At 41.3% G+C, this 12311-nt stretch overlaps 1 protein-coding gene across 1 annotated transcript in view; it reads right to left on the bottom strand.

The window, feature by feature from the left end:
* Positions 1–2662: 2662 nt before the first annotated feature.
* Positions 2663–12311, bottom strand: part of LOC100695501 (ephrin type-B receptor 1) — a 121767-nt gene continuing 112118 nt past the window's right edge. Inside the window, exon 20 of the mRNA XM_005457133.4 lies at positions 2663–10589. Within this exon, the coding sequence (XP_005457190.1) occupies positions 10478–10589 (112 nt within the window). The 3' untranslated portion in view covers positions 2663–10477. The remainder of the gene's footprint in view (positions 10590–12311) is intronic.

Genomic DNA, 12311 nt, shown 5'->3' with positions numbered 1-12311 from the left:
TTCAACTGTTATCTTCTTTTATTGTGTTTGGACTTCCACAAAGTCCTCTGAACTATGTATAAAACTATGAAAAACAGTGAATTCAACCATATCCTATAAAAAAAAATCTCCTCATTAAAACTAAATATACAGCAAACTAGTGAAGTGGCGATGAAGGTGACAAGATATGGAAATGACTATGTTATATTGTTATCCCACTATTAAAGTGTGAGAAGGTTACAATGCTTAAAAAAGTCCTTCCAGCACAAACTGTATATACAGAGCAGAAGCTGTATAATACATTTATGTATGGATCACCCCCCCATAGGCTAACCTACTGATAATCCATATACAGTATAAAATATAGTTGAAGTCACAGCGGCACCACCTGCTGGTTAGTAAATTTGCATTGCAACCAAAAAACAAATTAGCAAACACTTGGCAACTGTGGGAAGGAAAAACTCTCTTTTAACAGGAAGCCTCCAGGAGAATCAGGCTCAGGGAGAGCAGCCTTTCTGCTGCAGTTGTTTGGGGATGAGAGATGAGAAAGATACACTGTGGAAAACAGTCAGAGATGAAGAATAACTATTGATTTATACTTTCATACTGGCTAACGTCTAGTCGATCACAAATGGTTAGCTAATGACTATACCTGGGATAATTCTTTTTTCTAAATCTAATAAGGCACATCATTTACAAAATGCATTTTATTTTGTATTCAACATGAACAGAAATTAGTGACTGAGCCTATAAAATCATTAGAAAGTATATACTGAGGTCCCTGTTTTACACCCATACCCACCCTGATCATTAAAAAGCATATAATCAAAGCATTTCCACATCCATCTTTTGTAATATGTGCTGATGTAATGGATACGTATGCTTCCTTACATGTTATACACTGATCTGCTCATCCAAATGTCTGCATGACAGATCGAAAATATCCTTTTAAGTCCCACAAAGAACTAGAGATGGACCGATCCGATATTACGTATCGGTATCGGTCCGATACTGACGTAAATTACTGGATCGGATATCAGAGAGAAATAAAAAGTGTAATCCGATCCATTAAATATCAAAAAAGCACCTCACAAAACTTGCGACACTGCCTAACTCGGCTCATAACCGTAGCACGTCGGAGCAGTGTGCCTCACTTGATAGAGCAGCATATTTGTAGCCTCCTAGCAAACCAGTATTTCATGTCCGAGGAAGTTATCCCAGAGAGAAGTAAAGCAAGTGTGTAAGTTCATCTCTGAATGTTTGTAAAGTATTCCCACGTTAAGCTTAACAACCGACATATGGAGCGACTGCCTCTCTCTCCCTCTCCTGCTGCTACTTCAATCGTGAAACTGCTTAATGATCAGCTGATCGGCTTTTCTGTCGCGAGTCAGTCTCTCTTCTTTGTTTTTGGCCCACTTTGCACCAGAAAGAGGAAACCAGCGGCTGAACAACAGCAGCACGTTTAAGCTTGATAAGCTGTTGTTAGAATTTATTTAATATTACTTTCTACACCAGGATCCTTTTCTATGCAGCTGACGGCTGGTAACTGTGCAGGGGCGGATCTAGCAAAGTTTAGCCAGGGGGGCCGATAGGGCATGAACAGGGAAAAGGGGGCACAAAGACATACTTTTCTTTCTTATTCTCATTTAAAATGTCTAGCTTTTAATAAATAATTATCCGAATCTTACACCCAAAGTTTTAATCTGATGTAAAATGTGTAGAAGTCCATTACTGTATATAGTAACTGTTAAGTCTAATATACCCTAGTAAGCTATAGTACTTTTTCCTTTGGGAAGGTACCGGCTGTGAATTCTGCAATTCTGTAGAAGAAAGATGTTGAATCTATTTAATTATTCTTGAAAAATAATTTAATTCTCTGCATTTTTTTTTTCACACTGCATCAAATAAAAGTTGATTACGTCAATTAAGCATCATGAGGTGGAGGGTGGGGGGTGGTTCCCTATTTTTTTTTGCTGGGAGTTTGCAGCCCTATTTGTTAGTTTCCTTAATATTTCTGCTAAGTACTCTTTAAAATACCAGAATAGGAAGGATGGAGTAGGTTTAAGTTTATTAGATTGATCAGTGTTGCTGAACTATGAAATATTTTGGGTGCAGTGTATTTTTTACATACAGGTATAACAGAATAGCTTTAGTGTTGTTGTTTATTTAAACTTGAGTATGAACTTATACAAAATGCAGCAAGATATTAAAAAACAGTTTTATTGATTAAAAAACACACTATATCGGATTCATACCGGTATCAGCAGATATCCAAATTTATGATATCGGTATCGGTCATAAAAAAGTGATATCGTGCCATCTCTACAAAGAACTGTACATTAACCCAGCCTGTGACGAACTGTCCAGCTTGTATTCCACCTCTCACCCTGCGTCACCTGTGATATGCTCCAGTCCCAACCTGATAAACTTTAAATTTCCTCTTCATCACAAAAGAGAACTGACTTCCCAAAGTTGTGGGTTTGAATTGTCTTCTTTATTGACAAACAGTGCATTGTAAATGTAAGAGTCAGAAAGTTTACAGCTACAAACTCACGCACAAAATACAAACATTTTACTGTACACTGAACAGCACTCACACGCACACACACATTATATTACACCCACACGCGCACACAAACACACAGAGATGCACAGGCTTGTGCATATTCACATTATTTTACAGTATTATAATACATGACAGTGGGATGCTCTGACTATATGAGCAGTAACACCTAGAACGTTATTGTTGGTAAACAGAGAAAGGCAGACGCAGCTGATTATTGAGCTGCTTTTTCTTTTTTCAAGAGAAATAGTACATTACATACATACTAAAAGGTATGGCAAGCAGTTCGAAGGAAAATAAATTACCATGAGAAAAACAACAAAGTGGAAATTTCTGCAGAGGGAGTGTGCACAGCCAGTCTGCGGTTTAAAGAAACACTTTGTGTAAAATGAGATTACAAAGCTCAAAAAGCTTAGGTTGCAACGCAAATATTTATACATTCGGGCAGAAGACATATATTGTCACAGTTTGGGGAAATATGCTCATCAGAATTCTTCGTATTTATTTATTTTTTTCCTTTTTTTCTTTGTTTTTTTGCAAAAGACTTTAAAGAGACATTCCCCGTACAGCTTTTTCATTATTTTCTCCCAGATTTGTGAAGTTACACAAATATTTTGTAATTGAAATACTTGTGCCTTTTGTTGTAGCTTCATTCCCGTCATTTCTTCTCAAATGATGTGGCATCCTTTTGGTGCCTAAGCCAGACAACTTAAAAGTCACAAAAAGAAAGGGTCACACATGGGAGTCGAACCCTTGACTCCTGGATGAAAGTCTTGTGGATTGCAGACTTCATTAATCATTGAAATAAGAACGGCTCTTGCTGGAGAGCTTGAAATGCAACTGAAAAGAACTTGAAGTTGTAAGGGAATGTATTTTTCCGAGTGAAAGCAAACTCAAATGTGTTTTCAGCTAAGCGCTAACATTAGTGATTTAATAACGACCCCAAATTATGAGGCTAACTTGCTCATGATGTTCACGGTTTAGTTTAGCTAGCATGCAGCAACGAAATACAGCTGAGGCTGGTGAGAATTACAGCAGTTTCTCACTTATTTGGTTATGAACCAAAGTACCGGACAAATTCATCTAATGATGACGCTTTAAATGTAGCAATATCACTACACAAATCACAGCTCCTCCCGAGGGGAATGTGAACCAAATTTCATTGTGATCGGCCCAATTCTTCGAGGAAAATCACGTAAATAGCGGTTTCTGATAACACACAGTTTTGAATATGTCACAGGGAGGCAAGAGGGAAAATCAGGGGACCACCAAAGTCAGCAGACTTTATCTGTTTGGGCCTATTAATTTCTGCTGAGCATCCGAGAAAACCCTTTTCTGCCCTTGCAGTGTGCACAGCCACAGCGAGGTCAGCCTGATGAATCGCTGTGAACGACTGGGCGCGAGGAGCAAAGCAGGTGGAGAAGAGGAAAAGCCCATTACTTCCACAGCTCCGGCATAAACAGTTTGCTGAAAGCCCACAACAAAACAGTGCGGGGGTCTTTTATGTAAAGAATACGCGCCAATATATCCTTAAGAGATGCAAGTTCAAAACTGCTTGAGAGAGGAGTGCTTCTAACGCAGAACGATCGCTTGCCTTCAAACTCTGAGTGAAAAAGAGACGGTGGAAATGCGGACTGGAAGCAGAGTGAGCTGTTCAGAGAGGCTGTGGGCATTAGGAGAAGAAGGAGGACAGCTGGGTAGAGCAGAGAGAGAGGGAGAGAGAGACAAAAAGAGAACGAGTAATCTCTCCACACCCAGCCTCATTTTTATTCAAACACAAGTCGAGCTTTGCCTTTGCTCCTCCACCCCTCTTCCCCACCCCGCTTCTCTCTTCTGCTAATCCTTCCCCTTCCCTTCTTTCCCCTTCTATTACCTATTCCCTTTTACCTTTTCCTCCCCTCTCTTCATAACTCTCACACTCTCATCTGCTGCCTCACCTACAGTATCTATTACACCAGAGAAAAAGCAGAGGAGAAAGAAAAGCAGCCCAGTCTGACCAGCTTTCAAAAGAAAAAAGAAAATCTGCAATTAAAAGATAAATCCACCCTAAAGCACTTAGAGGAGACTCGCCCCGCATTTCTGGGCCTACTTTGTTGTTTAGGTGTCTACTTTTCTCATTTTTGTGCGTAAGTGGCTAAATATAGTGTGACGGCTACAGTGGAGTCTGAAAGGCAATTTTATCTTAAAGATCTTGCGGTAAATGTCGGGTTTCAATGACAGTTCTGCAGAATAACAGAATGAGGGCTTTTGTCATGTGTGCCACCCTTCAGAAACGATCATCATCCTCTTCACTTACAGCGCGCAGAGCAGAATGCATTGCAGCTGCATCAGACGTGGAGTTTTCGCAAATGAGACGGGCTGTGGTCACGGATACGTTCACGTGCTCCCAAAACAATCAGGTGCTGCTTTATGTGCAGGCGTGCAAATGTCAACACGACACAAAAGCCTCGTGCAAAATGTATAAATGACAAGTGCCATATCGCGTTAAAACAAAAGCAGTTCCAGGTCTGTGTTTTCGAACTTGGTATGCAAAAAAACAGAAGATGAAGAAAAGAATCAAAAAGACAGTGTGGGTCTGTATTTTCACGAGAGATTTCCTGTCTCTCTGCGCACAGAAACACAAACGCACATGCGCATGCACAATGGTTTACCATCATCTCAGGTGCCAGTAGCATGAAAAGAAGCGCTGCTGTGCAAGAGCGAAGGCAGGGAGTAGTGCTTGGGAGTGTTAACATTGCCTCTGTGTACTCGAGCCAACTGATATGATGAACACTTATTACACTACTGTGCTAATAAATTATTAGGCATTGACAAGTAGTCCGAATACGAGGCTGCAGCATGACTGCAGCAGCCAGCATCAGCAAACTCTGCATGCAGAAGGAAAACTATTCACAAGATGACAGGATAACAAGCACTGAGTTTGCTGTCTGACTCTGATACAAGTCTTACAGCAGTCTTAAAGTTCCCAATTGGTGTCTTCGGCAATCTTCTGCACATAGGAAGCATCTCAGGCAGTAAGGATGTTTGAGAGCTGGCATCAGCAGCAGCCAACAGGTCTGTTATACACAGTAAAAGATGGACGACGGCGTCGTCTTTAAACTTTGAAAACTGGACTGCGTTTGTAAAAAAATGGGGAAAATAATGGGTGAATGTTGCGTACATCACTTATACACTGCTCAAAAAATTAAAGGAACACTTTAAAACACAGCAGATATCAATAGGAGAAATATCATGCTGTATATCTAAACTGATATGGACTGGGTAATGTGTTAGAAATGAAAGGATGCCACATCATTTCATGGAAATGAAAATGATCAACCTGCAGAGGGCTGAATTGAAAGATACAACTGACATGAAATTATGATGTGGAAAGCTAGTCCACTTTGCAAAACTGTCATTTTGCCGACTCAAAATGGTACTCGGTCGTTTGTTTGGCCTGGACGGATGGTGTACTAAAGGGACCTTCTCCCAGACCTGAACCAGGGTGTAGCTGATCCTGGACAGTCTGAAGTGCAACCTTGTAGATGAACTGAAAAATTATGTCTGTTGGATTTAGGTCAGGTTATCATGCCAGCAGTAGTGACACTGACCCTAGCCAAATGCAAAACTAGTAAAAAACAATCTGAAAAGATAAGGAGGGACAAAATATCAGTCCACCTGTAAAACTATTCCTGTTTTGGGGGTTGTCTCACTGTTGCCCCTCTAGTCCACCTGTTAGTCTCATCAACACCAAAGTAGCTGAAACTGATTAAGAACCCCCTCTACTACTTAACTGGCCAGATCAATAGCCCAGACGTTTACTGGACTTGATGCTACACCCTGATTAAAAAGTAGCCCTTCAGTTTTTTTGAGCAGTCCACAGCAGCGACAATGTAGCCACACAAAAAAGCTTGATGTTCTATTTAGCTCTAAATGGGACCATAATTTAGTAAATGAACATTGCATTATATTAAATAAGACAGTTTAAGGTACTTTGGCACTGCCTCCACTTTTTATACCCAGTGCCTACCTCTATGTTGTATACACAGTCTGTGGTTTGTAGTAATGACCAGCAGAGTCACACATACAGCTATGGCATGCATAGAGGGGAAAACAAGTCACCATCTGCTCTGCTTCAAACAAGCCATCACACAGGACTCAACAGAGTTCAAAACCCTGTTTAAGGTTATTCTTCCATTTTTAACACTGGCTAGATTCTCAGCACATAAAAAGCTGAGTGGGAGAAGTGTGTGACCCAATGTGCAAGCGTATGACTTGGCAGTGTAGCGCGGTTGGTCCCGGTACGAATCAAACTCGGAGCACAAGATGAGTTCATTTAGTTTTTGCCAGCAGTGTCCCCGGATAGGGCACCTTTAACTGGTTCACACTGACGAGAAATGATCCCATCCGCGGAGCGACGTACGCCAACCAGACTAGGTCTTTCAAATGTCAGCGCTAATTAAACTTCACATGAACACGTATAAAATATCTCCCTCGTCCTGTTTTACACTTATTTTCTGCCATGCTTTCAGAGCCACCATCCGCGATTAGTTTTCATTTTTAGCAAGCTGTCACTATGCTTCTTCCCTTCTTTGTGCATGCATGCCGATTTTTCTTTTTTGACTATACTCTCTCTTGTTGCTTTTCCAGCAGGCGCACACTCTTCAGACTAGAATTAGTTTGTAATGTGGAACTGGGACACAGCGAGTGTCTTAGGCAAACTTTTCATCTTCCAACTTTTAAAAAGTTGACAGTGAGTGGGAGATATTTTTTTTTCATCATTTTATTTTACCATCACATTTCATTGTCTTTGTTTAGTTTAGCTCAGATCACTTTTGTGTGTGTGTGTGTGTGTGTGTGTGTGTGTGTGTAAAAATAACAAAAAATGTCAATGATGGACTGTTTCTTTCGAAATAAAAACTTTTCTGCAGGAGAGAAAATGAGAAAAATCTAAAAGTTAACACAGTTTAGCCTCAAGCTAGAATTCAGCGTATACATATACAGACAGCATAGCTACATATCTGGCTCCTGACTTGTTTACATGCATATGCTCTCCTTTCTTTTTTATTATTATTTGTTTTTAGGCAACAGATTCAGGGTGGATTTAGCTTTTAACTCAGAAACCTGCTTTCACAAACTCCATCTTTAACACTTAACACCCATAAATCATCCTCCTGAGGTTTCTCCAGGTCTCCCCTCGGTGGCGAACACTTGTGCTTGAACCAAGACACGCAACAGTATAAACACAAGACGTGTCATAGATCACTTATGCCTTCATTGGGTTTTTTTGTTTTGTTTTTTCACAAACACTGACACAGCAACATGTGAAATGGAAAAACATGAATCGGAAGAGCAGACACATCACACTCGACTACAGATGTTACATAACGCAGCAAGATGCCTGTCTGTGTTGATAGTTTTCATTTCCTCTGCATGAATTTTGTTTCTTTTTCGTCTTTTCTTTTCTTAGGTGGCATTCAATATGAGCTTTTAGGGCGCACTAGTTGTCTCGCTCTTTATTAAACCCCGGAGCCAGGGCTGAAACTGTTTTCTTTTTTTTTTCCACAGGCATCTATTCACAACGAATTATGCCTCTGAACTACTGACACGCTCCCAGTTGATCTCAATACTTCCTGATAAAATGCTCAATAAGCTGCTGTTGCCAGGCAACAAATGCAATTGCGGGCTGCGCCGTTGGAGTGGAGTTTCAGCGAAACAAGCGCAAACTGAAATGTTTGGAGGTTTTGTTCTTCCTTCTTGGTTTAAAAAAAAGAAAAGAAAAGCCACAGACCCCTTCAATGTCACAGTGTTCATAAATAAAAAGACTTTGGGGCATCCCAGCAGTGGCGAGCGGTGGTGCGAGACAAACACAAACACAGCAATTTTTTTTTTTTGTAGGAGCCATGCAGCAGTGAAAGCGTGTTAAAAGCAAACAACTGTCACTTCTGTCATCATGAGCCCGAGCTCGCAGCGGATGACAAATAAAATCATAACATCCAATCAGAGGTGCTGATGGGTAATCCGCGCACGCGTGTGACCGGAGGTTTTTTTTTTTCAGCGGGGGGGTGGTGGTTGGAGGCAGAGCGAGCCTGCTGTTGTTTCACAGCTGGTAATCCGCTCAGCGCTGAGATAAAAGAGATCTCCCAGTGCTTCTCCACCAGTGTGCCCTGTAGTGAGATCAGGCCTTCTTTATATCATATTTTGTTAGGACGAGCTTCAGTATTTAGAAAAAAAAGATAAATAAGTCACCAGCTTTGCCTCTTCACTGAAAGCATGTGGTATTTCACTTTATCTCTTCTTGTTTGATCTCTTTATCTCTTCTCTGACACTGAAAAGGTTGCCGTCTGCAGATGAGGAACACGGATAGGTCATTTCCTGTCATTTCATCTGCAAACTGACGCGGCGGTATTAATCGGAGATGTCAATTGGGAAATGAGACTGTCAAAACGGGCTCTGACGGCAACGTGTCCGGCAGCCGGCGAATGAGAAAAATGAATGAAAACAAAGAGTCCTGCATGGCTGCCTGCTGCTGAGCGATGAATGCCACCTGGACGGCGGCCATGACAAAGTTTAGACGGGAAGATCTGTTTCCACGCGTGGACAGAACATGAGCGTTGGATTTCTGGTTGGTTTTGTGCTTGGCTGGCAGGCGGCTTTAGGTTTTGCAGCCAAATCACAAGAACACTGGATACCTTTGGTGTCTTTTAAAGATTCTCTGGACACCGCCGCGCTTTCACAACAGGTGCAATCTCGATAGCTGGTAATGACACAGTACCCACAGTCTTAAGCTGCTTTATTCTTGTGCGCCACCAAGCGTGCATGCGCTTTGATTCCTGGCTCGGAAAAGAGAGACATACCACTATGGTTTGAATATTTCTTTAACTTGCCCTTTTTTTAATCTGTAATTGGCTTTACTCAGTGGGCATTTGTGCTGATTGTAAAACATCATCCATTATGAGTTCTCTGTGAATTAAGTACTTTAAGTAGGCCAGGCCCTGGTAGCACTGAAAGAGTTTATCTTTTCATGGCTGCATGGAAAGTACAAAAAAAAGAAGGAGAAGAAAAAAACCAGAACACTGAAACCTATTTTCTTTCTTTTTTTGTCTGCAGTCCACAGCACTTCAGAGTTTGCTCCAGTGATGATTCAGGCGGGGAAGAGAATCGTTGAGAAGTCACAAATACTCCAGCGACACTGAACTGTCTGTTGCTGTTAGCGAACGCAAACGCTAATGAGCAAATAGGAAAGAAATATCCCGTATCACAAATATGTACAAACTCTTCAATATGAAGATAGCTTTTTTTATTAAAAAAGGTCCCCTTTAAACGGTTGGCTCTTGTCAGGATTCAGATGGTAGCAATTTTTCAAGAACACGCTGAAGTAGTCTCTGGATTTAACAAGCCTGCTCGTGCGTCTCGTCTTTTAAAACCTTTTTTGTCTGTCTTTTGGTCCGGTTTGTGCCCCTTCGTATAAACGTCTGCTCAGCCACTTTCTTCTTCAAAGTAGAGTGTTTTGTGTCCTCATGTAAAAAAAAAAAAAACTTCCTTCAAGTCAAGATGGTTTAAATGGTCTGTAGACTTCAGTGATAGCATTCACAGTTACGCTGGCATGTGGAAAAAGGGGGTAATGATTTTAGAGCCTCGTGCTCAGTAAGTTTTGCTTTTTTTCCCACTTATTTTTGTTTTTACTCTTTGTGAGAATAATGCATCCACACTGAATTCTCCCAGGAGCCATTTTCATTTTGGAAGCTAAATGGCGTGAGAGAAGTCCGTCCTGTCACTGGAGGACGGATCTGTCCATGCAGACACACAAATGGCTAACGATGATTGTTTGAAAGCGCGTGAAGTGATTGAGATCTCCAAAAGCAGCAAACTTAATTGTATGAGCTTAAAAACGGAAGTACAGGACAGCCTGCTCGCTCACAGACTGCACTCAGGTCAAGTATTTCCCCCGTGTGGCTACACGGATTCGGTGGGAGACTGATCATCGGCTTGGTGCCTCATCAGCTGCACGCTGGTCAGGATCTTCTTCTGGTGTCCGGCTAGAGACACTCCGATCCTCTGCAGATCTCTGGGAAGACAGAGATACGGATATGAGGTTTTGTCTTCATAACGACAATCAAATATAAATTGAACACTCCACGTAGTACACCATGTAGAAAATCAGTGTTCATCCTAGGCCCTCTGCTACACCTGACCCACCTCCCCCTTCCTGTCTGTGTTTACTGTCACTACCCAAAAAAGGCACAAAAAATCAATTTTTACATGGTTATCATTGGAGCTGCTGTCTGTAGGATTGTAAACCAGGAAATCAACACTACAGTAAACATGAGCAGCGCTCCAACTGGCCAAGAAAAGGTGCCAGTGCTCACAACAGCTTGAACATGTAGTAGAGTCTGTTTGCAACTGCTACAGAATAGTAGCTTGTGTTTAACTAGCAGGGAAGATACAGGAGAGGCCATCATTGAGTTATACAGTGGGTGTGACTAAGGTGTGTGTGTGTGTGTGGGGGGGGGGTCCTTGCTGGCTAGATTGTCATAACAACAACAACCACACACTAACAAGCTTCAATAAACTGTTAGCATTAACTGAGCTAGCTCTACTAGCTCAGTTGATGCTAATGGCTCACCACAACTATCAACTTCTGCTGCACTTTGATATTGAAACGGACCTCGCTCTCTCTGGATTTGGAAAGTGATTTGAATGGCTGCAGGATCTGAATAAATGTGACTGAACTGGAAAAACTTTTTTTTTCAGCATTTCAGCACGAAAACCACAAAAAATGCAAAGCAATGAATTCACAATTCAGTTCTGTAACGCATGACGTCACCCCACTGAAAGTGAATGACAGGCCAAGCCTAAACCGCATACACAAATCCTGCCTTAGTGCAGTGCCGAGTTGTTTAGATGAGCAGCTCTTATATTTTTGCTAAAAGTGGTTGTCAGTCAAGAGTTGTTGCTGCCTGCTCCAGTCTGTGCGTGGGTGCAGGGGCACACATACACAAACACGGGCATGTTTGTGGGCTAACTTTGAAAGGACATTTATTGACATTAATGGATTCTCAGCTCTCTTACTTCTAAGTTTAACTACCGCAACTGAGTGCCACACTATTATCCGAACTGTAACCTAAACTGGCTTTAACCTTAAAACTAAAACCTTTAACCTAAAAAAAAACAAACAAACTTTGAAGAGGTGCTGATCTGAAAGCCAAACTGGTTTTCACAAAGATGAGTGGACAAGTCCAAACTATATTTTTGACTAAGTTCTTATGTAAGGATGGCTTTGGTTTTCTGTAACAAATAACAGATTGTGGGTTGCATAAAGCTGCAACCCACAATCTGCCCGTTCTGTGCAGCCACAGTTTGAACTGGCACAATCACACACAACATTCAGTGAGTGTATCCTTAGAGCTGTCCTCCTTTCAGTACAGTAGCTTTGTGATTGCTTGCATGTTTGGCGATATCTGTAAGTGTTAGCTGTTAAGAAAAAAAACAGCCTCGGTTTAGACACACTCTGAATGTTCACTGCATTAGCATGTACTGTGTAATAACTTCCTTTCTTAATTTGGTAAATAGGAACACCATCCATTGCAGAAAGATTTATTTAGACTGAAAATTTGAGGCATCTTGAAGCCCTTCCAGTTACTATTCGCCTTAGCCTCATCAGAAATGGTCTCAGTGGAAGGGTGGCTGTCAAGATGCTGTGCTTTAGGAACTGAAACAGGGAAAAAAGGCTAAATCATACAAAACTACACAAGAACTGGACTGAAAATCAGTGACAACAGGTCTTATG

The sequence above is a fragment of the Oreochromis niloticus genome, linkage group LG17 (assembly GCF_001858045.2).
Source record: "Oreochromis niloticus isolate F11D_XX linkage group LG17, O_niloticus_UMD_NMBU, whole genome shotgun sequence".
NCBI classification, from domain to species: domain Eukaryota; kingdom Metazoa; phylum Chordata; class Actinopteri; order Cichliformes; family Cichlidae; genus Oreochromis; species Oreochromis niloticus.
The sequence above is the reverse complement of the archived record's forward strand: the minus strand, read 5'-3'. Positions and strand labels throughout refer to the sequence as shown.